The following is a 24,483-nucleotide window of genomic DNA, read 5'->3' on the forward strand; positions in this document are numbered from 1 at the left end:
TGTGGTGCAGCCAGCTAAGCCACTGTCTGCAGTGCCTGCATCCTATATGGATGCCAGTTTGTGTCCCAGCTGCTCCACTTCCGATCCAGCCCCCTGCTAATGTGTCTGGGAAGGCAGCAAAAGATGGCCCAAGTGCTTGGGCCCCTGCACTCATGAGGGAGACCAGGATGAAGCACCCAGCTTTGACCTGGCCCAGTCCTGGCCATTGTGGCCATTTGGGGAATGAGCCAGCAGATGAAAGATCTCTAAGTAATTCTAACTTTCAAATAAATAAATAAATCTTTAAAAATGAAGGAAACTCCTTCAAACACCAAGACCTCCTTCCCAAGTTTCATATATGAGATGACAAACAAAAACCAACAAAATAAGCTAATTCTAAGAATATTCTATAACTCTCAACATCATAAGAAAATGAAAAGAGGCAATGGGTTGAACCATCACTTGGGGCACCTGTACCCTATGTTGGAGTATGGCTTTAGTGCTGGCTGCTCCATTTCTAATCCAGCTCCCTGCTAATGCACCTGGGAAGCAGTCCCTGCCACCCGTATGGGAGACGTGGATGGAGCTCCTGCCTCCTGGTTTCAGCCTGGCTCAGCCCCCGCTATTGTAGTCTTTCGGGGGGCAAACCAGTAGATGGAAGACCTCATTCTCTCTCCCCCTCTATTACTCTACCTTTCAAATAAAATAAACAAATAAATCATAAAAATAAATTGAAGAAACATCTAAAGAAGCATCAGCAAAAATCAGAAATCAAACATTCTTATATCCAAGCTGTACACGGGCGAAGTAAACATTTGTGTTCCCCTGTATACAAGTTCACTCTGAAATATTTTCCAGTTGACTAAAAAATAAGAACTTTAATATTTGTTAAGTAGGTGAATGAAGGAGCTGACTATAAGCAATGATCATATTCATTACAAAGTTTAGGCAAAGTAATTGGTTTAACATGGTTACTAAAAAATGCAGTTTTAAAGATGTCGTCTTCAAGATACATTAAAAGTCATTAAGGGGGCCAGTGTTGTGGTACAGCGGGTTAAGCCTTTTTCTACAATGCCATAATACCACATGGGTACCAATTTAACTCCTATTGCTCCACTTCTGATCTAGGTTCCTGATAATGTACCTGGAAAAGCAGTGGAAGATGGCCCAAGTCCTTGGGCTTCTGCACCCACATGGGAGACCTGGATGGAGGTTCAGGCTCCTGGCTTTAGCCTGGCCCAGTCCCAGCCTTTGCAGCCATTTGGGGAGTGAACCAGTAGATGGAAGATTTCTCTCTCTCTGTCTCTCCCTTTCTCTCTTTCAAATTAATATTAAAAAAATGATTAAAATGATTTTAAACAAATAATCATTAAGAATTCATCTGCCCTCTACACCCTAGCTGGAATCTCATACTAACTATTACTGTCTCTAGTTTATATTTTTCAGTAGCACGTATCTTCCAAAATACTATATTACTTACTGATTCTGTTTATTTTCTGTATTTCCTAACAAAATTACACAAAAGCAAGCATTTTTATTTTTGGTCACAGCAATATGCCTAGTGCCTAGAAAAGTGCCTACTACTATAAAATAAATTTTGGATGAATGAAAATTAAACCTAGGGGCCAGCACTGTGGGTTAACACCCTGGCCTGAAGTGCCAGCATCCCATATGGGCGCCAATTCTAGTGCCGGCTGCTCCTCTTCTGAACCAGCTCTCTGCTGTGGCCTGAGAAAGCAGTGGAAGATGGCTCAAGTCCTTGGGCCTCTGCACCCATGTGGGAGACCCGGAAGAAGCTCCTGGCTTCAGATCGGCGCAGCTCCAGCCGTTGCAGCCATCTAGGGAGTCAACCAGCGAATGGAAGACCTCTCTCTTTCTGTCTCTACCTCTCTCTGTAACTCTTTCAAATAAATAAAATAAATCTTTAAAAAAAAGAAAATTAAACCTAAAAGCTCACGTAGCCATGATGATAACAAACTGTGGGGAGCAATCCGGACTAGACTGAGTTACTGGAATTAAGACTTAATCTATGCATCTGCTCTCCCACAATATGGCGCTGGGAGAGAAGTAAACAGCTTCTGCACAGCTGCCTCCAGTTCAACCAATAAACTGTAGGACTTGCTCCTGATTGGAGGAGAGCAGCGTACTCGGCGTGTGGGCAGCCGAGTTGGGATTGGCAGAGGAGGACTATAAAGGAGGAGAGAGACGGCATGCACCAGGAACATCTAAGGGGAACATCTAAGGGGAACACCTGTGCAGCCCCCGAGAAAGCCGGCCGGCGGTGTGCTGCTCCCCTGCGGAAGTGGGGAATGTGGCCAGGGGGAACTGCCCTTCCACGGAGGTGGAAGGGATAGTAGCCAACCCGGGAAGAACCAGCAGCAAACCCGGGGAGGGCCGAGCAGACGAAAGAACAGCGCAGGGTCTTGTGTCGTTCCTCCACGAAGAGGGGGAGCGACATAATGGTGCCGTGACTCGGATATGAAGCCTAGGCAGGGCTTAGTGTCGTTCCTCCACGAAGAGGGGGAGCGACATAATGGTGCCGTGACTCGGATATGAAGCCTAGGCAGGGTTTAGTGTCGTTCCTCCACGAAGAGGGGGAGCGACAACAAACAACAACAAAATGGAAATGATACAAACAGGAAAAAATTGTAAAAAGCCATTCTATATTTATGTATTAAATTAGAAAATATGACCAAAATGAATCAAGTACTGAGGAAACAGATAAAATCAAACTTAATACAACATGTAAAGGTTTTTAGAATTAAAAAAAAAAAAGTTATTTGAAGGACAGAGCACCCAGTTGTTGGTTTTTCTAAATGCCCACAATGAGGACAAAGCTCAGAGCTCAGAATGCAATCCAGGTCTCTTATGTGGTGGCAGGAACCCAGTTACTGAAGCCAGCACTGCTGCCTCCTATGGTCTGTAGGAAGTGGGAGGCTGGAGCTGGGAGATGAACTCTGGCACTCCAAAGTGGGATATGGGTACCTCAAGTGGTGTCTTCAGTGCTAGGCTTAATGACTACCCTGAGTAAAGGCTTTTAAAGATTTATTTATGTATCTGAAAGGCAGAGTTTCAGAGAGAGAGAGAGAGAGACAGAGAGAGAGAGGGAGAGAGAGAGAGAGAGAAATCTTCCAACCACTGGTTTACAAATGGCCACAATGGTCGGAGTTGGGTCAATTCGAAGCTAGGAGCCTCTTCTGGGTCTCCCATGTGTGTACAGCAGACCAAGCACTTCAGCTATCTTCCACTGCGTTCCCAAGCACATTAACAGGAAGTAGATCTCAACTGGAGCAGCTGGGACTTGAACTGGTGCCCATATGAGATGTTGGCTGCAGTGCCACAGTGCTGACTCCAAGGCTTTTAAATATGTTCACATTCTTTGGTCCAGTAATTTAACTTCCAAAAGATGATAAGGAAACGCAGGCCCATCTATATAAAAAGTTATTTTTACCACAGCCTGAATACTGAATTTTTAAAGAGAAGAAAATAAGTAGGAAGAAGAATGTTACAATGACAAGAGTAGAAATAAAAATGATAGTGAATCAACTAAGTGGAAAGCTGGTCTTTGAAGATAACAATAAAACCAGACAAACCAAAGGAACGTAAAGGGCAACTAAGGACTCAGAGTTTAAAAAGATATTGTGGCCAGCGCCATGGCTCAATAGGCTAATCCTCTGCCTGCAGCGCTGGCACACTGGGTTCTAGTCCCGGTCGGGGCACCAGATTCTGTCCCGGTTGCCCCTCTTCCAGGCCAGCTCTCTGCTGTGGCCAGGGAGTGCAGTGGAGGGTGGCCCAAGTGCTTGGGCCCTGCACCCCATGGGAGACCAGGAGAAGCACCTGGCTCCTGGCTTCAGATCAGCATGGTGCGCTGGCCATAGCGCGCTGGCTGCGGCAGCCATTGGAGGGTGAACCAACGGCAAAGGAAGACCTTTCTCTCTGTCTCTCTCTCTCACTGTCCACTCTGCCTGTCCAAAAAAAAAAGATATTGTAAGAGGAGTCTCAGTTGCTCAGTTGTGATCACTGATGAAGTAGCCCTCCTACAGAAGTTGCTAAAAGAGCCTTAAAAGAGTGGAAACACAAAACGAACACCATATTTTCACTTTTTTCATGGAGGGCATTTTTCAAATTGTAGTTTGATGGATTATCAAAACCCAAAATAAACACTGGCCCTGAGAACTATTTATTAATAAAATCCTTGGTTAACTGTTAAAAACCACTGTTGTGGGTCAGAGTTGTGGCACAGTGGCACAGTGGGTTAAGCCACTGTCTGCAACACTGGTATCCCATGTCAGATCGAATCCCATTTGTTCCATTTTTGATCCAGCTCCCTGCTCATGGGCCTAGATAAGCAGCACCACAAAGCCTACATGCTTGTGCCCCTGCCACCCACATGGGAGATGTGGATAGAGTTCCTGGCTCCTGACTTCAGCCTGGCCCAGCCCCAGCCACTGAGGCCACTTGGGGAATGAACCAGCAGATAGAGGATCACTCTAATTCTGCATTTTAAATAAATAAATTTTTTTTTTTTTTTGACAGGCAGAGTGGACAGCGAGAGAGAGAGAGAAAGGTCTTCCTTTGCCCTTGGTTCACCCTCCAATGCCGCCATGGCCAGCACGCTGCAGCTGGCGCACCGCGCTGATACGATGGCAGGAGCCAGGTACTTCTCCTGGTCTCCCATGAGGTGCAGGGCCCAAGCACTTGGGCCATCCTCCACTGCACTCCCTGGCCACAGCAGAGAGCTGGCCTGGAAGAGGGGCAACCAGGACAGAATCCGGCGCCCCGACCGGGACTAGAACCCGGTGTGCCGGAGGATTAGCCTAGTGAGCCACAGCGCTGGCCATAAATAAATCTTTAAAACAAAACAAAACAAAACAAAACAAAACACTGTTGACTGAAAAGAAATGACATTTAAACTTAGGAAAAAAAAAAGACAACAAACACACAAGAAAACAGAAGACTCACCTATGAGAAATGTTAAATTTCTGGACAATCCTTTTCCCATTGGCTAACCAAATCCGTACATTAGTGATGGGTTCCAAGTTGTTCAGTGGAACAGTAGACAAATTACTTTTATTTTCAACTTCAAGAATCTTTGTTTTAGAAACAATTTTTGGTGTGGCACTAAAAAAATAATCCAGACAGCAAAGTGAGACATGTTTTCCCATTGAGCAGAGCTTTATCATTAATTATTATATAAAGTTTATATCAAGTAAAGCATTTATGAAGATTTTTAAAGTTACAGCTATCTCCTCAGTCATAATTAAAGATTTCATATTCGTTATGTCTGTAATACATGATGGTTCTAAGAATTGAATGGAATTATGCATATACAACCAACTTGTCAGCTTATAGAAAGCCAGGTGGATATATTGTTACCAGTATTATGTAAACCGTACTTTATGGAACATTTTATACGGCTGATATATATATAAACTTTTACCTTTAAGTATGGCCCAGCATACATTTCTAAAAGGAACTACAAATTCTCAACAGAAATTAATCCTTGAGTTATAAAGAAAAAAAGAAGTGTTTCCAAATTATTCTCAGACACGTGCAGAATTGTCTGTGTGCACGAATATCGACCTTACCAATCTTTATAATTAAAATGAAATTTAAGAAAATCAAAATGACCCCATACTGATTTCTTTGCATAGTGTGTCACAGGGCATAATTTTTTCGATACTGACACTAACTTTATCAGGTATATTTTAATTTAAGAAAAGAAATATGTACACATGTACTTGAAAGGCACAGTGGGGGCCAGTGCTGTGGTGGGCTGGGCTTCTGCCTGTGTTGCCGGAGTCCTGTTTGGGTGCTGGTTCATACCCTGCCTCCTCCTCTTCCTTTTTTTTTTTTTTTTTTTGACAGGCAGAGTGGACAGTGAGAGAGACAGACAGAAAGGTCTTCCTTTGCCGTTGGTTCACCCTCCAATGGCCACCGCAGCTGGCGTGCTGCGGCTGGCGCACCACGCTGATCCGATGGCAGGAGCCAGGTACTTATCCTGGTCTCCCATGGGGTGCAGGGCCCAAGCACTTGGGCCATCCTCCACTGCACTCCCTGGCCACAGCAAGAGTTCACCTGGAAGAGGAGCAACCAGGACAGAATCCGGCGCCCCGACTGGGACTAGAACCCGGTGTGCTGGCGCTGCAAGGCGGAGGATTAGCCTAGTGAGCCATGGCACCGGCCCCTCCTCTTCCAATTCAGCTCTCTGCTGTGGCCTGGGAGGGCAGTAGAGGATGGCCCGGGTACTCAGGCACCTGCACCTGCATGGGGGACCTGGAGGAGGCTCCTGGCTCCTTGCTTTGGATACGCTTGGCTCTGGCTGTTGTAGCCCTCTGCAGAGTGAACCAGCAGGTACAGGACCTTTCTCTCTGTAATCTACCTCTCAAATAAAAAAAATAAAATCTCGAAGAAAAAAAAGGAAAGGCAGAGTGACAGAGAGAGGTAGGCAGAGACAGAGAGAAGGAGATCTTCCATCTGCTGGTTCACTCCCCAAATGGCCACAATGGCCAGTCTGGGCCAGGAGCCAGAAACTTCATCCAGGTCTCTCTTGAAAGTGGCAGGGGTCCAAGTACCTGGACCATCTTCCACTGCTTTCCTAGGTACATTTACAGGGGAACTAGTTCAAAGTTAGAGCAGCTGGGATGGCGTTCCAGGTGGTTGTTTAATCTGTTGCTTTTTCAATCTCAAAATTCAGATACTGATCTCGAATAAAATGTTGCAGGCAATCTTAGATATTCAACAACTAGTATATGTTCTCTGTAGAATTACTGGCAAAGTTCAACTGGTAGGCACAAAGAAGAGTAAATGATTCATTATCCAACTTTGTCCTCAATAAGCCAGATCCTTTTGAAAATAAAACTCAAATAAGCCCTAATCATTATTCAGTGTGGTACTGGCATATGTTAAGGTAAAGATGACTTAGGAGTCATAAAAAACTAACATTAAAAATCCCATTTCCTGGGGGCTGGTGCTGTGGTATAGTGGGTTAAAGCCTCGGCCTGCAGTACTGGCTCGAGTCCCAGCTGCTCCACTTCTGATCCACCTCCGTGGCCTAGGAAAGCAACAGAGAATGGTCCAAGTCATTGGGCTCCTGCACTCATGTGGGAGACACGGGAGAAGGCCCTGGTTCTGGATAGGCCCAGCTCTGGCTGTTGTGGTCATTTGGGGAGTGAACCAGCAGATGGAAGACCTCTCTCTGTCTGTCTCTACCTCTCTCTGTAACTCTTTCAAACAAATAAATCTTTAAAAAAATCTAATTTCCAGTGGGAGAAATAATAAGCTTTGTAATACATGTCATCTACATGGGTAAAAGAATGCTGGAACAAGTATTAGTCACCTCTGCTTACGGAAACCACCTATGATAAGCGTCCTCACCTTCCCAGTCGGTGGCCCTGTCCTGAAAATGGCTGGAACACAGGCTTTGTTGACAGGCACACTTCATTTTTCTTATCTTCAACTTTCACATCCACCTCCTCTTTATCAAAAACTCCCTGTAATTCTGAAGGCAATTCCCTTGGAAGAAAAGGAAACAAGATGATAAAGTTCCTACAGTTTTCTCTGAAAAACATTCTATATATTAAAAAAATAACCTGAAGAATATATAGAAATAAAAGGTACATTATATTCCCTATAATTAACTAAATATATTTAAAACAATACTAAAACCCAAGAAAATAATTTTTACGACCATAAATCCATAACCAGCATGAGTTTTATAGCAGTACCTAAAATAGTATAAAAGTCAAAAACTATGATGACTATTCACAGCTAAATACAGCATTTTGGTTATTTTTTATAGGTGGTCAAATAGGACTAGAACTGTGCTAGAAAAACAGAGCTCTCATTTTAGTTTTTCAGTGAAATACATATTTACTGTGCAAACGACAAAGGTGAAATAGTAAATGTATTACAATTTTTAAAAATGTTTTCACATTTGATTCTGCTAACAGAGAGATTTAAGTAATACAGGTAGGATCTGGCCACAGTTTGATGCTGTGTCTAGTATCCCACAGACAGCCTCTTGTGAACAACAAAAGCTCCAGGAGGGCAGAGCTTACAGGGCTCCAGAAGAGAGAGAGAGCGAGCGAGAGCGAGAGCGAGAGCGAGAGAACTTTCATCTGCTGCTTCATTCCCCAAATGCCCATAACAGCCAGGACTGGGCCAGGCAGAAACCAGAAACTTCACCTGGGTCTTCCATGTACGTGCAGGAGCCCAGGTACCCGGGCCATCTTCCACTACCTTCCTAGGCACATTAGCAGGGAGCTGGATCAGAAGTGCAACAGCCAGGACTGGAACCAGAGCTCATATGGGACACCAGCACCACAGGAGGTGGTTTTACTCACTACTCCACCCTGCTAGCCCCAGGGCTTTCTGTTGTTACAGTCAGAGCTGGGCAGGTCCAAAGCCTAGCGTTCAGAGCTTTTTCTGGGTCTCCCAAATGGGTGCAGGAGCCAAGTACTTGGATCATCTTCCACTGCTTTCTCAGTCCATTAGTAGAAAGCTGGATTGGAAGTGGAGCAGCTGGGACTCAAACTGGCACCCATATAGAACATTGGTGTTGAAACGGCAGCTTTATCTGCTATGCCATATCACCAGCCCCCAAGACTACTATTGTTAACACAAGCTCCAACCTCCAGCTTACTTATGATTTCTATTCTAAAACCTTGCTTTTTCTACTGTTCTGTGCAGAATAAGCCTTGCTACAGCTGGGCCCAGACCACTTGTTACCCTGTTCTGGAATCCTGTATGTGAGTTGCCCAAATAAATTCCTTTATTCTTTTTTTTTTTTTTTTTTTTTTGACAGGCAGAGGGGACAGTGAGAGAGAGAGAGAGACAGACAGAGAGAAAGGTCTTCCTTTGCCATTGGTTCACCCTCCAATGGCTGCCGCGGCCGGCGCACCGCACTGATACGATGGCAGGAGCCAGGTACTTCTCCTGGTCTCCCATGGGGTGCAGGGCCCAAGCACTTGGGCCATCCTCCACTGCACTCCCTAGCCACAGCAGAGAGCTGGCCTGGAAGAGGGGCAACCGGGACAGAATCCGGCGCCCCGACCGGGACTAGAACCCGGTGTGCCGGTGCCGCAAGGTGGAGGATTAGCCTAGTGAGCCGCGGCGCCGGCAAATTCCTTTATTCTTACATGGACCTTCCTGCTTAACTTTTCAGTCTCAGGATTCCTGTTCAGTGTGAGTAGGGCAGCAGGGTGGATTATATAATATTGGCATATATAATATATATAATATATATAATATAATATAATATATAATATTCAACACACTAGGAGCAAGTAAAGGACACCAAAAAGGATTCTTCCACATGAAACATGCTGAAAATAACCCGTTTACAAAGAATGTTTACCCTTTTTTGATGGAGTTCAGAAACTGCTGACTTGCACCATCAGAATAACTTCTGAAATCATCATTGACTGTGAATCCGTTTTTCCATAACTTTATACTTACATCTACCTGCAAAACAGTAAAAAAGTGTATATTAATAAAATGTCAGGTTAAAAGTCATGAGAATTTCTATTGCTGTATGTATTCATCTTAAGAGAACACTTCAACATAAAATACACAAAATAATGTATAAAAATCAAACGGTGGGGCCAGCACTGTGGTGTAGCGGGTAAAGCTGCTGCCTGCAATGCTGAAATCCCATAGAGGTGCCAGGTGGTGTCCCTGCTGCTCCACTTTCGATTCAGCTCCCTACTAACGGCCTGGGAAAGGAAGTGGAAGACGGCCAGAGTGTTTGGGCCCCTGTCACACACATGGGAGTCTCAGATGAAGCTCCTGTCTTTGGCCTGGCCCAGCCCTAGCTGTTGTGGCCATCTGTGGAGTGAACCAGCAGACGGAAGATCTTTCTCTCTCTGTAACTCTTTCAAATAAATAAATCTTTTAAAAAATCAAATGACTCATGACAGGTAATATTTTTAAATAAACCATTAATTTTTTTTCCAAGGGAACTCACTTGGAAAAGTACTCATTTGTTCTGTGCTCTGTCCATCTTTCAGGACAACTGTGCAGGAAAGACTTCTGCTTGAACAGACATCTCAACAGTTAGAAGAACTTCATTTGAAATGACTTTGAACATTAAGAATAAAGTATAGCTGGGGCCAGTGCTGTGGTGTAGTAGGTCAAGCCCCTGCCTGTGGCCCCGGCATCCCATATGGGCACCTGTTCATGTCTGCTTCTCTTCTGATCCAGCTCTTCACTATGGCCTGGGAAAGCAGTGGAAGATGATCCAAGTACTTGGGCCCCTGCACCCATGTGGAAGACCTGGAAGAAGCTCCTGGCTCCTGGCTTTGGCCTGACCCAGTCCCAGCCATTGCAGCCATTTGGGAAGTGAACCAACAAATGAAAGATCCGTGTGTATGTGTCTCTCCTCTCTGTATCCACTTTTCAAAGAAATAAAAATCTTTTTTTTAAAAAAAGATTTATCCATTTTATTTGAAAGGCAGAGTTACAGAAAGAGGAGAGACAGAGAGGGAGAGAGATCTTCCATCCATTGATTCATTCCCCAAAAGGCCAGAGCTGAGCTAGGCCAAACCCAGGAGCCAGGAGCTTCTTCTGGGTATCCCACGTGGGTACAGGGGCCCAAGAATTTCAGCCACCTTCCACTGCTTTCCCAGGCCATAGCAGGGAGCTAGATTGGAAGTGGAGCAGTGAAGACTTGAACCAGCCCCCATTTGTGATGCCAGCACTGCAGTCAGCTCCTTTACTGGCTATGCCACAGTGTCGGGCCCTCTCCTTTTTTTTTATTATAAGATTTATTAAATAAAAATATATAAAAAAGAAATTAAAAAGTGCTAAATCTTCACTTTCTATAATAAAAAGTCAATACATAATTTCAGAATCTAAAATAAAATCAAGAAATATTACTGTTAGTATACTATCAAAAGCACAAAGCTCACCCTGAAAGAATGAGCTAAGTCACAAGTGGTTGCCTCTTGGAAACAGGCATCAGGACCAAGGAGTAACAGGGCAGTTATTTTTCAACATGAGCCCGCCATACATTAAATTTTATAACTTAAACTTTGATGAAATTTTAAACTAATCTTATATGTAAATCAGAATGAAAAAGTTTTTATTTTTTTAAAACTTTTATTTAATAAATATAAATTTCCAAAGTACAGCTTTTGCATTACAGTGGCTCCCCCCACCCCAATAACTTCCCTCCCACCTGCAACCCTCCCATCTCCCGCTCCCTCTCCCATTCCATTCACACCAAGGTTCATTTTCAATTATCTTTATATACAGAAGATCAATTTAGTATCTATTAATAAAGATTTCAACAGTTTGCACCCACACAGACACACAAAGTGTAAAGTACTGCTTGGGTACTAGTTATAGCATTAATTCACATTGTACAACACATTAAGGACAGAGATCCTACATGGGGAGTAAGTGCACAGTGACTCCTGTTGTTGACTAACAACTGATACTCTTGTTTATGGCGTCAGTAATCACCTGAGGCTCTTGTCATGAGTTGCCAAGGCTATGGAAGCCTTTTGAGTTTGCCAACTCCGATCTTATTTAGACAAGGTCATAGTCAAAGTGGAAGTTCTCTCCTCCCTTCAGAGAACGGTACCTCATTCTTTGATGGCCTGTTCTTTCCACTGGGATCTCACTGAGATCTTTCATTTATTTTTATTTATTTATTTATTTATTTTACCAGAGTGTCGTGGCTTTCCATGCCTAAAATACTCTCATGGGCTCTTCAGCCAGATCCAAATGCCTTAAGGGCTGATTCTGAGGCCAGAGTGCTGTTTAGGACATCTGCCATTCTATGAGTCTGCCTTATATCCCCCTTCCCATGTTGGATCGTTCTCTCCTTTTTAATTCTATCAGTTAGTATTAGCAGACACCAGTATTGTTTATGTGATCCCTTTAACTCTTTTTTTTTTTTTTTTATGTTTTTGACAGGCAGAGTGGACAGTGAGAGAGAGACAGACAGACAGAAAGGTCTTCCTTTGCCATTGGTTCACCCTCCAATGGCCGCCGCGGCCAGCGCGCTGCGGCCAGCGCACCGTGCTGATCTGATGGCAGGAGCCAGGTGTTTCTCCTGGTCTCCCATGGGGTGCAGGGCCCAAGTACTTGGGCCATCCTCCACTGCACTCCCTGGCCACAGCAGAGAGCTGGCCTGGAAGAGGGGCAACCAGGACAGAATCCGTGCCCCGACTGGTACTAGACCCAGTGTGCCGGCACCGCAATATGGAGGATTAGCCTAGTGAGCCACGGTGCCAGCCCCTTTGACTCTTAATCCTTTCATTATGATCAACTGTGAACTGAAACTGATCACTTGGACTAGTGAGATGGCATTGGAACATGCCACCTTGATGGGATTGAATTGAAATCCCCTGGCACGTTTCTAACTCTACCGTTTGCGGCAAGTCTGATTGAGCATTCCCAAACTATACATCTCCTCTCTCTCTTATTCCCATTCTTATATTTAACAGGGATCACTTTTCAGTTAAATTTAAACACCCAAGAATAACTGTGTGTTAATTAAAGAGTTCAACCAATAGTATTAAGTAGAACAAAAAAATTACTTAAAAGGGATAAAGTATTAAGTTGTTCATCGACAGTCAGGACAAGGGCTGATCAAGTCACTCTTTCTCATAGTGTCCATTTCACTTCAACAGGTTTTGAAATGGTTTTTCTTAAATCCTTTTGATGTCTGACTTCAAAAAAGTCAGATTCTGAAAATTACTACTGCTCTTAGTCTGCTGTGATATGTTATTTTGATAAAAGTATGTTAGTAGCCTTTTCAGTATGTTCTTCTTTGACATTTATAAGTGGCAGTATCTGAAAAATTGAGTAGCCATCTGCATGTGGAATCTAAAACCAATCAGCGATATTTTTATAAACTTGCTCCATTAAAATCATTTAGTATATGACAGTTTGGCTCTTTTATTCATATATCATTTTATAACATCATTTATTGGTCATCTGGAAAATACTGGTTCTCTGAGTGAATCTTACAAATGTTGACATATTTCATTATACAGTTGAAAATTATATTCATTAAAAAGACACTGATTTCATCAGGAAGTTCTTTTAAGTTATGGAAGGTGTCAAGTGTATAGTGGCAATTTTCCTAAATTCACATTTTTACTGAAAGTTGGTTAAATAAAATCTAATCATTTGCAACAAATATTAGAAGTTGTGCCAAGCTCACTCCATTCATTGTAAGAAAATGCCTGCCAAATATCTAGGTCTGCAAAACCAAAATCTATGTGTAAATCATTATTTTGTGCAAAAACCATATGCCATGAAAAAGCAGACAGTTCATTCACTATCTTAAATAACTGAACTTTTCAAGACATTTCTGTAAATTATAGAAATGCCTTGGCCAGCGCTGTGGCTCACTAGGCTAATCCTCCGGCACACCGGGTTCTAGTCCCGGTCGGGGTGCCGGATTCTGTCCCGGTTGCCCCTCTTCCAGGCCAGCCCTCTGCTGTGGCCAGGGAGTGCAGTGGAGGATGGCCCAAGTGCTTGGGCCCTGCACCCCATGGGAGACCAGGAGAAGTACCTGGTTCCTGCCATCGGATCAGTGCAGTGCGCCAGCTGCAGCGCGCCAGCTGTGGTGGCCATTGGAGGGTGAACCAACGGCAAAGGAAGACCTTTCTGTCTGTCTCTCTCACTGTCCACTCTGCCTGTCAAAAAAATTAAAAAAAAAAAAAAAAAGAGAGAAATGCCTTTTATGTACAGTTAACATTTTGTCACACAGAATACTGAAATGTGCAAGTTTCACTGCTTCATTAAGGACATTTCAAATTGAAACTAATATTTGGAATGCAAACAAGAAATACAATTATTAGTACGATCTGTAGTCACTGCCTTGGTTCCTGATGAGGTACCAGCACTTTTACCCACAGCTGTTTCTGTAACACACAAAATCTACACAGTAAAAAGGATAAATAAGATCATACTATTAAAAAAAACAGCTCAGCATTCAGTGAGCTTCTAAAAGATTGATATTTTGAGGAATAATGGAAGAGAAAAAAATTGCTCTTTACCTGTTTCTTTTGTTCAGTGGGGGATAAGCACTTGGCACCAACCTTCTGTGCTTCCTCAAAAAGGCTGTCAACAAAATACTCACAATTCGTTTGTCGATTGTTATTATGACATTGATTGTCAGATCCTGATTCGCAAACCCTAAACAAATAAACAAAAAAAATAAAAAGAAAAAGAAATACTACTGACCACCTGTGATGTTCTAGTTAAGGAATGCTCCCTCCCTGTCTGGAGTTCAGGCTCTCTTCTCAGTTACTCTAACAGGTATGAACTGGAATGTCTCTCAAAAAGCCCTCATTGTATTATTATTAGAACACTGATAGGAAAATATTTTAACTCAAGTATACGTTTTTTACTTCCCTAGGAAATGCTCTCTATGTGTTCTCAGAATACTCCATAATATCACAAAGTATTAATTCTGCCTTTTCCAAAGCACTGACAGGATACATCTTACACAGAAACACTCATGGCCAAGATATTTCTTTTCTTTTTTTTTAAAAAGATTTATTCATTTGAAACACAGTTACACAGGCCGTTTGAAACACAGTTACACAGGCCGGCGCCGCGGCTCAATAGGCTAATCCTCCACCTAGCGGCGCTGGCACACCGGGTTCTAGTCTCAGTCGGGGCGCTGGATTCTGTCCCGGTTGCCCCTCTTCCAGGCCAGCTCTCTGCTGTGGCCATGGAGTGCAGTGGAGGATGGCCCAAGTACTTGGGCCCTGCACCCCATGGGAGACCAGGATAAGTACCTGGCTCTTGCCTTCGGATCAGTGTGGTGCGCCGGCCGCGGCGGCCATTGGAGGGTGAGCCAACGGCAAAGGAAGACCTTTCTGTCTGTCTCTCTCACTGTCCACTCTGCCTGTCAAAAAAAAAAAAAAAGAAAGAAAGAAAGAAAGTTACACAGAGAGAGGAAGAGAGGGGGAGAGAGAGAGAGGAAGAGAGGAGGGGGGAGGGGAGAGAGAGGGGGAGAGAGAGAGAGAGAGAGAGATCCTCTATCTGCTAGTTTACTCCCCAAGTGGCTGCAGCAGCCACGGCTGGGTCAGACAGAAGCCAGTATTTTCATTTGGGTCTCCAAGTGCATGGGCCTGGTCTTCCCCAGCCATTAGCAGGAAGCTGGATTGGAAGTGGAGCAGCCAGGACTAGAACCAGTGCCCATATGGGATGCTGGGGTTGGAAGTGGCTTAACCCGTTATGCCACAGCACCAGCCCCCTCAAGAGGATTTCTTATGGTATCAGGGATTCCCCCTCCTTTCCATCAGTACGGCTGTGCAGCAGTGCAGCAAACTGTCCAAAAGTCCAGGCGTTAGCATCTGAGTTTAGGTGCCTTCACAAGTCAACACTGACACTGTGTAAGCAAATTAACTTCTGCATGGTTTGGTTTCATCATCTGTAAAATGCAGACACTGCTACTTATCTCACACGGCTGCTGTGAAGATTAAATGATGATCCACACAAAACTTGTATGTGGTCATATGGTAAATATCAGTGCATACACTGGCATACTCACTCTCAAATATCAGACAGTAATATAGCATCCACTGTGCTCTCTGCTACTTTTTCTTCTGAGCACCCCGAGTAGCTGAAGTTTTATTCTTTCATGTTATCTATTTGGTATAAAAATTCTATTAAATTTCATCATGTGAATCAAGTCACTCATTCATTGAGTATATATTATAGTGGTTGTGGACAAATAAAAATAAGAAATGGCCTATGCTTATAGAGATTCAGATAAATACAGAGTCATGTCATCTGTATACTATGTATCATCACAGCAAGAAATAGCTACAACAGAATACAACTATAACAAGAGGTACTTCTATGCTATAGTTCAGAAACTGGGGCTCTGGTGAGTCTCAGAGTCTCCTGGTAGAAAAAAAAAAAAAAAAAAAAAAAAGATAGGCAGTATGAACAGCTCTATGCCCACAAATCTGATTAACTTAGATGAAATGGACAAATTCCTTGAAAGGTACAGTCTACCAAAACTCACACTAGAAGAAACAGAATCTATAGCAGGTGCCAGAGGAAGATGAGTCCATTGATGAACCCTACCAAGCATTTAAGGAAGAAATTATATCAACTGTGTACAATCTCTTCCAGAAAATAGAACAATTCTAACTCATCCTACGAAGACAGAACTACCCTCATGCTAAAACCAAAGAGGGGACAAGAAAGGAAAATGACAGAAAATATCTCACGAACACAGATGAAAAATCATCAAGAAAATATTAGCAAATTGAATAAAACAATGTGTAAAAACAATTATAGACTATAACCAAGTAGAACTTATTCTAGGGATGAAAGGCTAGTTCAACATTTGAAACTCTATTAATCCATCAAAAAGCTAAAGAAGAAAAAGATAATATTCATATCAACATATGGAGGAAAAAGCAATTGACAATACCCAACACCCATGCATGATGAAACCGCTAACTAGAAACAGGAACTTTTCAACTTGATAACGAATATCTACAGGAGGCAGCACTGTGGCTGCTGCCTGTGATACCAGCATCCCATACTGGAGTGCTGATTCAAGTCCTGGCTGCTCTGCTTCTGATCCAGATCCCTGTTCTTATGCATGGGAAAGCTGCAGAAGATGGCCAAGTACTTGGGCCCCTGTAACTCCAGTAGGAGACCTGGATGGAGTTCTGGTCTCCTGGCTTGAGACAGAACAGCCCCAGCCATTATTTGGGGAGTGAACAAGTATACGGAAAGTATCTCTCTCTCTCCCTTCCTCCCTCTTTCTCTAAAACTCTGCCTTTCAAATAAGTAAATAAATATTAAAGAGAAAAAAATTGTCTACAAAAACCTACAGCTAACCTCACACTAGGTGTTTTCCCCTTAAAGATTATGAATAGAACAAGGATGTTCCCTCTCATCATATCACATCAATGTTGTATTAGCTAAATTTGGTAGGATAAGAAAAGGAAATAAAAGGTATATAGATTAGGAAGGAAGAAATAAAACTATCTTTGTTCACCGATCTTCTGTATGCAGAAAATCCAAAAGAATCAACAACAACAAAAACTCCTGGGACTAATAAGCAATTATATGAAGACTGCAGAATACAAGGTTAATATACAAAGTCAAGGGCTTTACTATATACTAGCAATGAAGAGTTGGCATTTAAAATTAAAAAACACAGCATCGTTTACAATAACATTTATCAAACTCTATAGAACTGTGCAATGCAGAGTGAATCCAAATGCAAAATATGTTTAATAATAATGTGTTGGGGCAGGAGTTTGGTGCAGCGGTTCAGCCACTGCTTGGTACGTTCACATCCCATGTCAAAGTGCCTGGACTTGAGTCCTGGTTCTGTTCTCTGGAAGATGATAGCTGAGTAGTTTAGTCACTGTCACCCATGTTGGAGACCCAGATTGGGTTCCGGGCGCCTGGCCTACCCCAGATGTTGTGGGCATGTTGGGAGTGAACCAGTGAATGGGAGATGGTTCTTTTTTTTTTTTTAGTTTCTTTATTATTATTATTATTTATTTTATTTATTTTTTTTTTTGACAGGCAGAGTGGACAGTGAGAGACAGACAGAAAGGTCTTCCTTTGCCGTTGGTTCACCCTCCAATGGCCGCCACGGCCGGCGCGCTGCGGCCAGCGCACTGCGCTGATCCGATGGCAGGAGCCAGGTACTTCTCCTGGTCTCCCATGGGGTGCAGGGCCCAAGCACTTGGGCCATCCTCCACTGCACTCCCTGGCCACAGCAGAGAGCTGGCCTGGAAGAGGGGCAACTGGGACAGAATCTGGTGCCCCGACTGGGACTAGAACCTGGTGTGCCGGCGCTGCAAGGCGGAGGATTAGCCTAGTTAGCCGCGGTGCCGGCCAGGAGATGGTTCTTTTATCTTCCTAATTAATTAATTATCTGCAAGCAACCTGATAAAAATAATGCTGTATCAATATTCTCAAATTTAATAAACATAACGCACCAATATAAGATGTTAGTAACGAGAAAATATATGTTTGTGTGACAGGGGAGGTGATATGGGAACTTGCTGTACTTTCTGCTCAATTCTTCTGTAAACCTAAAATTGTTCTTAAAGTTTACTGGGGTGGGTGCTTGGTGCGGTAGTTTAAATGCCATTTGGGTCACCTGCATCCCATAGCAGCACACTGGGGCTCAAGTCCTAGCTCCACTCCTGAATCTGGCTTCCTTCTAATGTGTACACAGGAGGCAGCAGGTAATGACCCAAAGAGTTGGGTCCCTGATATCCACACAGGAAACCTGGATGAGTTCCAGGCTCCTGGCTTTGGCCTGGCCAGACCTGGCTATTATAGGAATTTGGAGAGCAACCCAGTGGATCTTCCTCCTCCCTCCTGCCTTTCAAATAAAATATTTTTAAAGAGTCTTAAAAAATAACTTAATAAACAAATACAGGTCATAAAAAAAAAAAAAGTGGGGGCTGCTGCTGTGGCATAGTGGGTTGGGCCTCTTTCAGTAGTGCTGGCTGGCATCCCATGTGGGTGACAGTATGAGTCCCGGCTGCTCCACTTTTGATCCAGCTCCCTGTTGATGGCCTGGCTTCGGTTCAGCCCAGCTCCAGACGTTGAGGTCATTTAGGGAGTGAACCAGGGGATGGAAGATCTCTCTGTATTTCCCTCTCTCTGTAACCCTACCACTCAAATAGATAAATAAATATTAAAAAAAAGAAAGAAAGAAAAGAAAGCGAGGGAGCTTCTGGCAGGATGGCAGCTGAGTAAACATACTTGGGTGATCCTTTCCCTAGAAACCAACAATGTGAACAACTATTCATAAACCAAGTTGCCTTCAGAAGGATGATGGAGGCTACATGAGTCTGGTTTTAGTACAATAGGAAAGACACATTGAAAAAAGCAGGAAGGAGAGAGCTGGCTCTGTCACTCATCCCCCAGCTCCAAGCAGCACACATGGAGAGAGATACCTAACTTTCCACTTGGTAGAAGTGTGAATTAAGTCCATACCTTAGTCTTACAATCTAGTACCTGGACTGCCATAATCAAAATCAGTGTGAGAATTAGGTGTTTAGTCTAACAATAAGACGCTAGCTAAGACTGCCTGGGTTTAGGGGCCAGCGCTGTGCCGTATTGGGTAAAGCCATAGCTTGCAGTGCTGGCATCCCATATGGGCACTGGTTTGAGTCCTGGCTGCTCCACTTCTGATCCAGCTCTCTACCATGGCCTGGGAAAGCAGAAGATGGCCCAAATCCTTGGGGTCCTGCACCCATGTAGGAGACCCTGAAGAAGCTCCTGGCTCCTGCTTCAGATCTGCCCAACTCTGACCATTGTGACCATTTGGGGAATGAACCAGCAGATGGAAGAGTTTCTCTCTCTCTGTCTCTACCCCCCGCCCCCCCGCCTCTGTGTAACTCTGCCTTTCAAATAAATGAATCAAAAAAAAAAAAAAAAGCTGTTTGGGTTTAGGGGGTAGATATTTGGCACAACAGTTAAGTCGTTGCTCGGCCCACATTCTACGTTGGAGCATCTGGAATAGAGTCCTGGCTCTACTGCTGATTCCAGCTTACTGAGGCATATGCTGAGAGGCAGCAGATGATGGCTCAAGCTGCTGGGTCCCTGCTACCCATGTGAGAGAACCAGACTGAGTTTTGGGCTCCTGGCTTCCCTCTGGCCAGCATGGGCTATTGTAGGCATATGGGCAGTGAACCAACAGATGTAAGATCTCTGTCTCTGTTTCTCAAATAAAATTAAAATTAAGTAAGAAATTTAAAAGATGCCCATGTCCCATAATGGAGTACCTGGGTTCAATACCTGGTTCTGACTTCCTTCTAATGTGCACCTGGGGGGCAGCAGATAATGGCTCAGGTAATTGTGTCCCTGCCTCCCACAAGGGAGACCAAGACTGAGTTTCTGGAGACCAGATATAGCCCTGGCTATGGAAGGCGTTTGGGCAGTGAACCAGCAGATTAAAGATCTCTGTGTGCCATACACCTACAGCCAACTGATCTTTTATAAAAAAGTCTTTAAATGTTTATTTCATTACTTGAAAGGCAAAGTGCCGGAGATGAGAGAGAGATCTTCTGTCTAGTTTACTGGTTCACTTTCCAAGTGCCTGCCAAAGCCAGGAGCCAGGAACTCAGTTTGGGTCCCCTAGTGGGTTTTAGGGACGCTAGTACTTGACGCTAGTACCTGCTGCCTCTTCCAGGAGATGCATCAGTAGGAAGCTGCAATCAGAAGCAGAGCATCAGAGCAAGGACTTGAACACAGACACTCCGATATGGCATACAGGCATCCCAAGCAGCATCGCACATAACTCTGTGCCAAGCACCCACTACTGATTCTTGGTAAAGATGCTACGGAACACACACCAGGAAGAGGACAATCTTTCAATAACTGGTGCTGCGAAAGCTGGATGTCCACACAGAGAAGAATGAAACTAGACCCCATCTCTATGTACAAAAATCAATTCAAAATAAAATCTAAATGTAAGGCCTGAAACTTGGAAATTACTAGAACAGGGAGATGCTTCAGGACACTAGAATGGGTGAGGATTTTTGGGCTCAGATTTCAAAAGCATAGGAAACAAAAGCAAAAATAGACAAATGCGATTTGATCCATCTAAAGAGCTTCTGCACAGCAAAGGAATCAACAGAGGGAACAGAACCTACAGAACAGGAGGAAACATCTACAAGTGATGCATCTGACAAAGGTTTAATAGCCAAATTATATAAGGAACTCAAACTCAATAGCAAAATAGAGATAATACAATTAAAAATGGGCAGATCTAAACAGACACTATTCAAAAGAAGACATACAAATAGCCAAGAGATGATGGCCGGCGCCGTGGCTCAATAGGCTAATCCTCCACCTTGCGGCGCCGGCACACCGGGTTCTAGTCCCGGTCGGGGCGCCGGATTCTGTCCCGGTTGCCCCTCTTCCAGGCCAGCTCTCTGCTATGGCCAGGGAGTGCAGTGGAGGATGGCCCAGGTGCTTGGGCCCTGCACCCCATGGGAGACCAGGAAAAGCACCTGGATCCTGGCTCCTGCCATCGGATCAGCGCGGTGCGCCGGCTGCAGCGGCGGCCATTGGAGGGTGAACCAACGGCAAAAGGAAGACCTTTCTCTCTCTGTCTCTCTCTCACTGTCCACTCTGCCTGTCAAAAAAAAAAAAAAAAAAAAAAAAAAAAAAAAAAAAAAAAAAAAAAAATAGCCAAGAGATGAAAAAAAAAAGCTCAGGGGAAAGCATTATGGCACAGTGGCTTAAGCCGCCATGTGAAACAACTGAACCCCATATCAGAGGGAAGGTTGGAGTCGCAGCTACTCTACTACCAACCCATCTTCCTGCCAATGTACTCTGGAAAGAGGCAGATGACGACTCAAGTGCTTGGACCCCTGCCACCCACATGGAAGACCTGAATGGAGTTCCTGGCTTCTGGCTTTGCCTGGCTCACCCCCAGCTATTGCAGGCGTTTGCAGGCGTTTGGCGAACCAACATATGGAAGATCTCTCACCCTGCCTTTCAAATAAATAAGTAACTCTTCAAATAAAAAGACCCAAGTTAAAAATAACATTTGCTTGGTGTAAGGAATTTCTAAGTATAAAGTATAAACTTTCTATCCTCTCTGATGGGTTGCAATAAAAGAAAAGTACAATACAAAAGAAGTATTTCATCTCAGATAAATTAGAATAAAATATCTATGATATGAACAACAAACTTTGTACCTACTTTTTATTGAGTGCCTGATACATGTGTGACAACACTATGCTAAGTGCTTTCTTTATATACTCTACATAATTCTCAAAAAACCTTTCTGGTAGGTAGTGGTTATGTCCCTGTTTTATAGATAGCAATGATCAAATAGTCTACCTGGGGCCTGCTTTGTGGGGTAATGGGTAAAGTCGTTACCTACAACCCCAGCATCCCATATGGGTGCTGGTTTGTGTTCTAGCTGCTCCACTTCTGATCCAGCTCCCTTCTAATGGCCTGGAAAAAGCAGAAGATAATGGTCCAAGTATTTGATCCCCTGCTACCCATGTGGGAGACCTAGGTGAAGCCCCTGGCTTTGGCGTGGCCCAGCCCCAGTCATTGAAGCCACTTGGGGAATGAACCAGCAGATGGAAGATTTCTCTCTCTCCCTGTATCTATCCTTCCCTCTCTAACTCTTTCAGATAAAAATAAACAAAAATTTTTTTAAAACAATCTACCTTAGTTGTCCAGGCCAGAGAGGTCAGACAAGGTAGAAATGAGGTTCAAAGCTAGGTTTCTCTGGCAAGATGGACTAACAAGAGGCCAAGAAGATAAAAGTTATTTAAAATTCTTCCTGGCCGGCGCCGCGGCTCACTAGGCTAATCCTCCGCCTTGCGGCGCCGGCACACCGGGTTCTAGTCCCGGTCGGGGCGCCAGATTCTGTCCCGGTTGCCCCTCTTCCAGGCCAGCCCTCTGCTGCGGCCAGGGAGTGCAGTGGAGGATGGCCCAAGTGCTTGGGCCCTGCACCCCATGGGAGACCAGCAGAAGCACCTGGCACCTGCCTTTGGATCAGCGCAGTGCGCCGGCCGTGGCAGCCATTGGAGGGTGAACCAACAGCAAAGGAAGACCTTTCTCTCTGTTTCTCTCTCTCTCTCACTGTCCACTCTGCCTGTCAAAAAAAAAAAAAAAAAATAAAAATAATAAAAAAATTAAAAAAAAAAAGAGAACAACAACAAAAAAATTCTTCCTTAACAGAAGTAATGTGTGAACAGAAAGTTGTCATTTTTTTTTTACAAATAACAAAAAGATTTGGTAACCTCAGTAAATCTGTTCAAAATTTAATTCAAAAATTGTTTCAAGATATATTACTACTGTGTTTTTACTGAGGTAGTCATACACAATTAAAACTTACTTTCTCAAGGCAGGTGCTGTGGTGCAGTGGGTTAAAGTCCTAGCCTGCAGTGCCAACATCCCATATGGGCACTGGTTCGAGTCCCAGCTGCTCCACTTCCAATTCAGCTCCCTACTAATATGCCTGGAGAAGCAGCAGAGGATGGCCCAAGTCCTTGGGCCCCTGCACCACATGGGAGACCCGGAAGAAACTTCTGGCACCTGGCTTAGGATCAACTCAGCTCTGGCCATTGTGGCCATTTGGAAAGTGAACCAGCTGATGAAAGACACACACACCCGCCGCCGCCCAGACTCTACCTCTCTCTGTAACCATTTCAAATAAAATAAATATTTAAAAAATTTACTGGGGCTGGCGCTGTGGCGCAGTGGGTTAATGCCTTGGCCTGAAGCGCTGGCATCCCATTTGGACACCGGTTCTAGTCCTGGCTGCTCCTCTTCTGATCCAGCTCTCTGCTATGGCCTGGGATAACAGTAGAGGATGGCCCAAGTGCTTGGGCCCCTGCACCCACATGGGAAACCCAGAAGCAGCTCTTGGCTCCTGGCTTCGGATAGGCACAGCTCCGGCCGTGCGGCCATCTGGGGAGTTAACCAGCAGGTAGAAGACCTCTCTCTCTGTCTCTACCTCTCTCTGTGTAACTCTTTCAAATAAATAAAATAAATCTTAAAAAAAAAACAAACTTACTTTCTCTGTCAGTGGAATAGAATTAAAAACAAGGAGCAGACTAGCATGTGGTACAGTGGGTTAAGTTGTCACCTGTAATGCCCGCATCCCACATAAGCATTGGTTTGAGTCCTGGCTGCTCCACTTATGATCTAGCTCCCTGGGGACTGCGCTGTGGCACAGAGGGTTAAAGCCTTGGCCTGAGGCGCTGGCATCCCATATGGGTGCCGGTTCTAGTCCCGGCTGCTCCTCTTCTGGTAATCTAGCTCCCTGCTCATGCTCCTGGAAAAGCAGTGGAAGACAGCCCAAGTACTTGGGCCACTGTCACCCAAGTGGCAGACCTAGATCAAGTTCCAGGCTCCTGGTTTCAGCCTGGCTCAGTCCTAGATGTTGTGGCTATTTGGGAAATGAACCAGTAGATGGAAGGTCTGGGTCTGTCTCTTTCTCTCTGCCTCTCCATAAATGCCTTTCAAATTAAAAAAAAAAAAAATCTTAATAAATATAGATAGATAAATAGGTAGATAGATAGGGTGCTGGCATTGTGGTATAGCAGGTAAAGCCACCTCCTGCAATACTGGCTTCCTATATGGATACCAGTTCATGTCTTGGGTGCTCCACTTTCAATCCAGCTCCCTAATAATGGCCTGGGAAAAGCAGCAGAAGATGGCCAAGTATTGGGCCCCTGCCACCCACAAGTGGGAGACATGGAAGAAGCTCTTGGCTTTGGCCTGACCCAGCCCTGGCTGTTGCAGCCATCTGGGAAGTGAACCAATGGATAGAAGATTTCTCTGACTTTCAAATAAATAAATAAATAAATAAATAAATAAATCTCTTTAAAAAAGAAATATATGGGGCCTACACTGTGGTGTGGCAGGTTAAGCTGCCATCTGAAGTGCCAGCATCCCATATGGGTGCTGATTTGGTCCCAGCTATTCCACTTCCAATCCCTTGGGAAAGCAGCAGAAGCTGGCCCAAGTGCTTGGGATCCTGCACCCATGTGGGAGACCTGG

At 44.2% G+C, this 24,483-nt stretch overlaps 1 protein-coding gene across 3 annotated transcripts in view; it reads right to left on the reverse strand.

Moving 5' to 3' along the window:
- The window catches only part of UBXN2A (UBX domain protein 2A), a 54,539-nt gene that overhangs the window by 7,629 nt on the left and 22,427 nt on the right, over positions 1-24,483 (reverse strand). For 2 of the 3 annotated variants that reach the window (XM_008254795.5, XM_089326772.1), the window contains exons 3-6: positions 13,998-14,136; positions 9,338-9,444; positions 7,357-7,494; positions 4,942-5,100 (exon numbers count right to left, since the gene is read on the reverse strand). In XM_008254795.5, the coding sequence (XP_008253017.1) occupies positions 4,942-5,100; positions 7,357-7,494; positions 9,338-9,444; positions 13,998-14,136 (543 nt within the window). The remainder of the gene's footprint in view (positions 1-4,941; positions 5,101-7,356; positions 7,495-9,337; positions 9,445-13,997; positions 14,137-24,483) is intronic. The other variant, XM_089326773.1, reaches the window with a different exon arrangement.

Source organism: Oryctolagus cuniculus, chromosome 2 (assembly GCF_051225735.1).
Source record: "Oryctolagus cuniculus isolate XC-2025 breed Fujian yellow rabbit chromosome 2, ASM5122573v1, whole genome shotgun sequence".
Lineage (NCBI taxonomy): Eukaryota > Metazoa > Chordata > Mammalia > Lagomorpha > Leporidae > Oryctolagus > Oryctolagus cuniculus.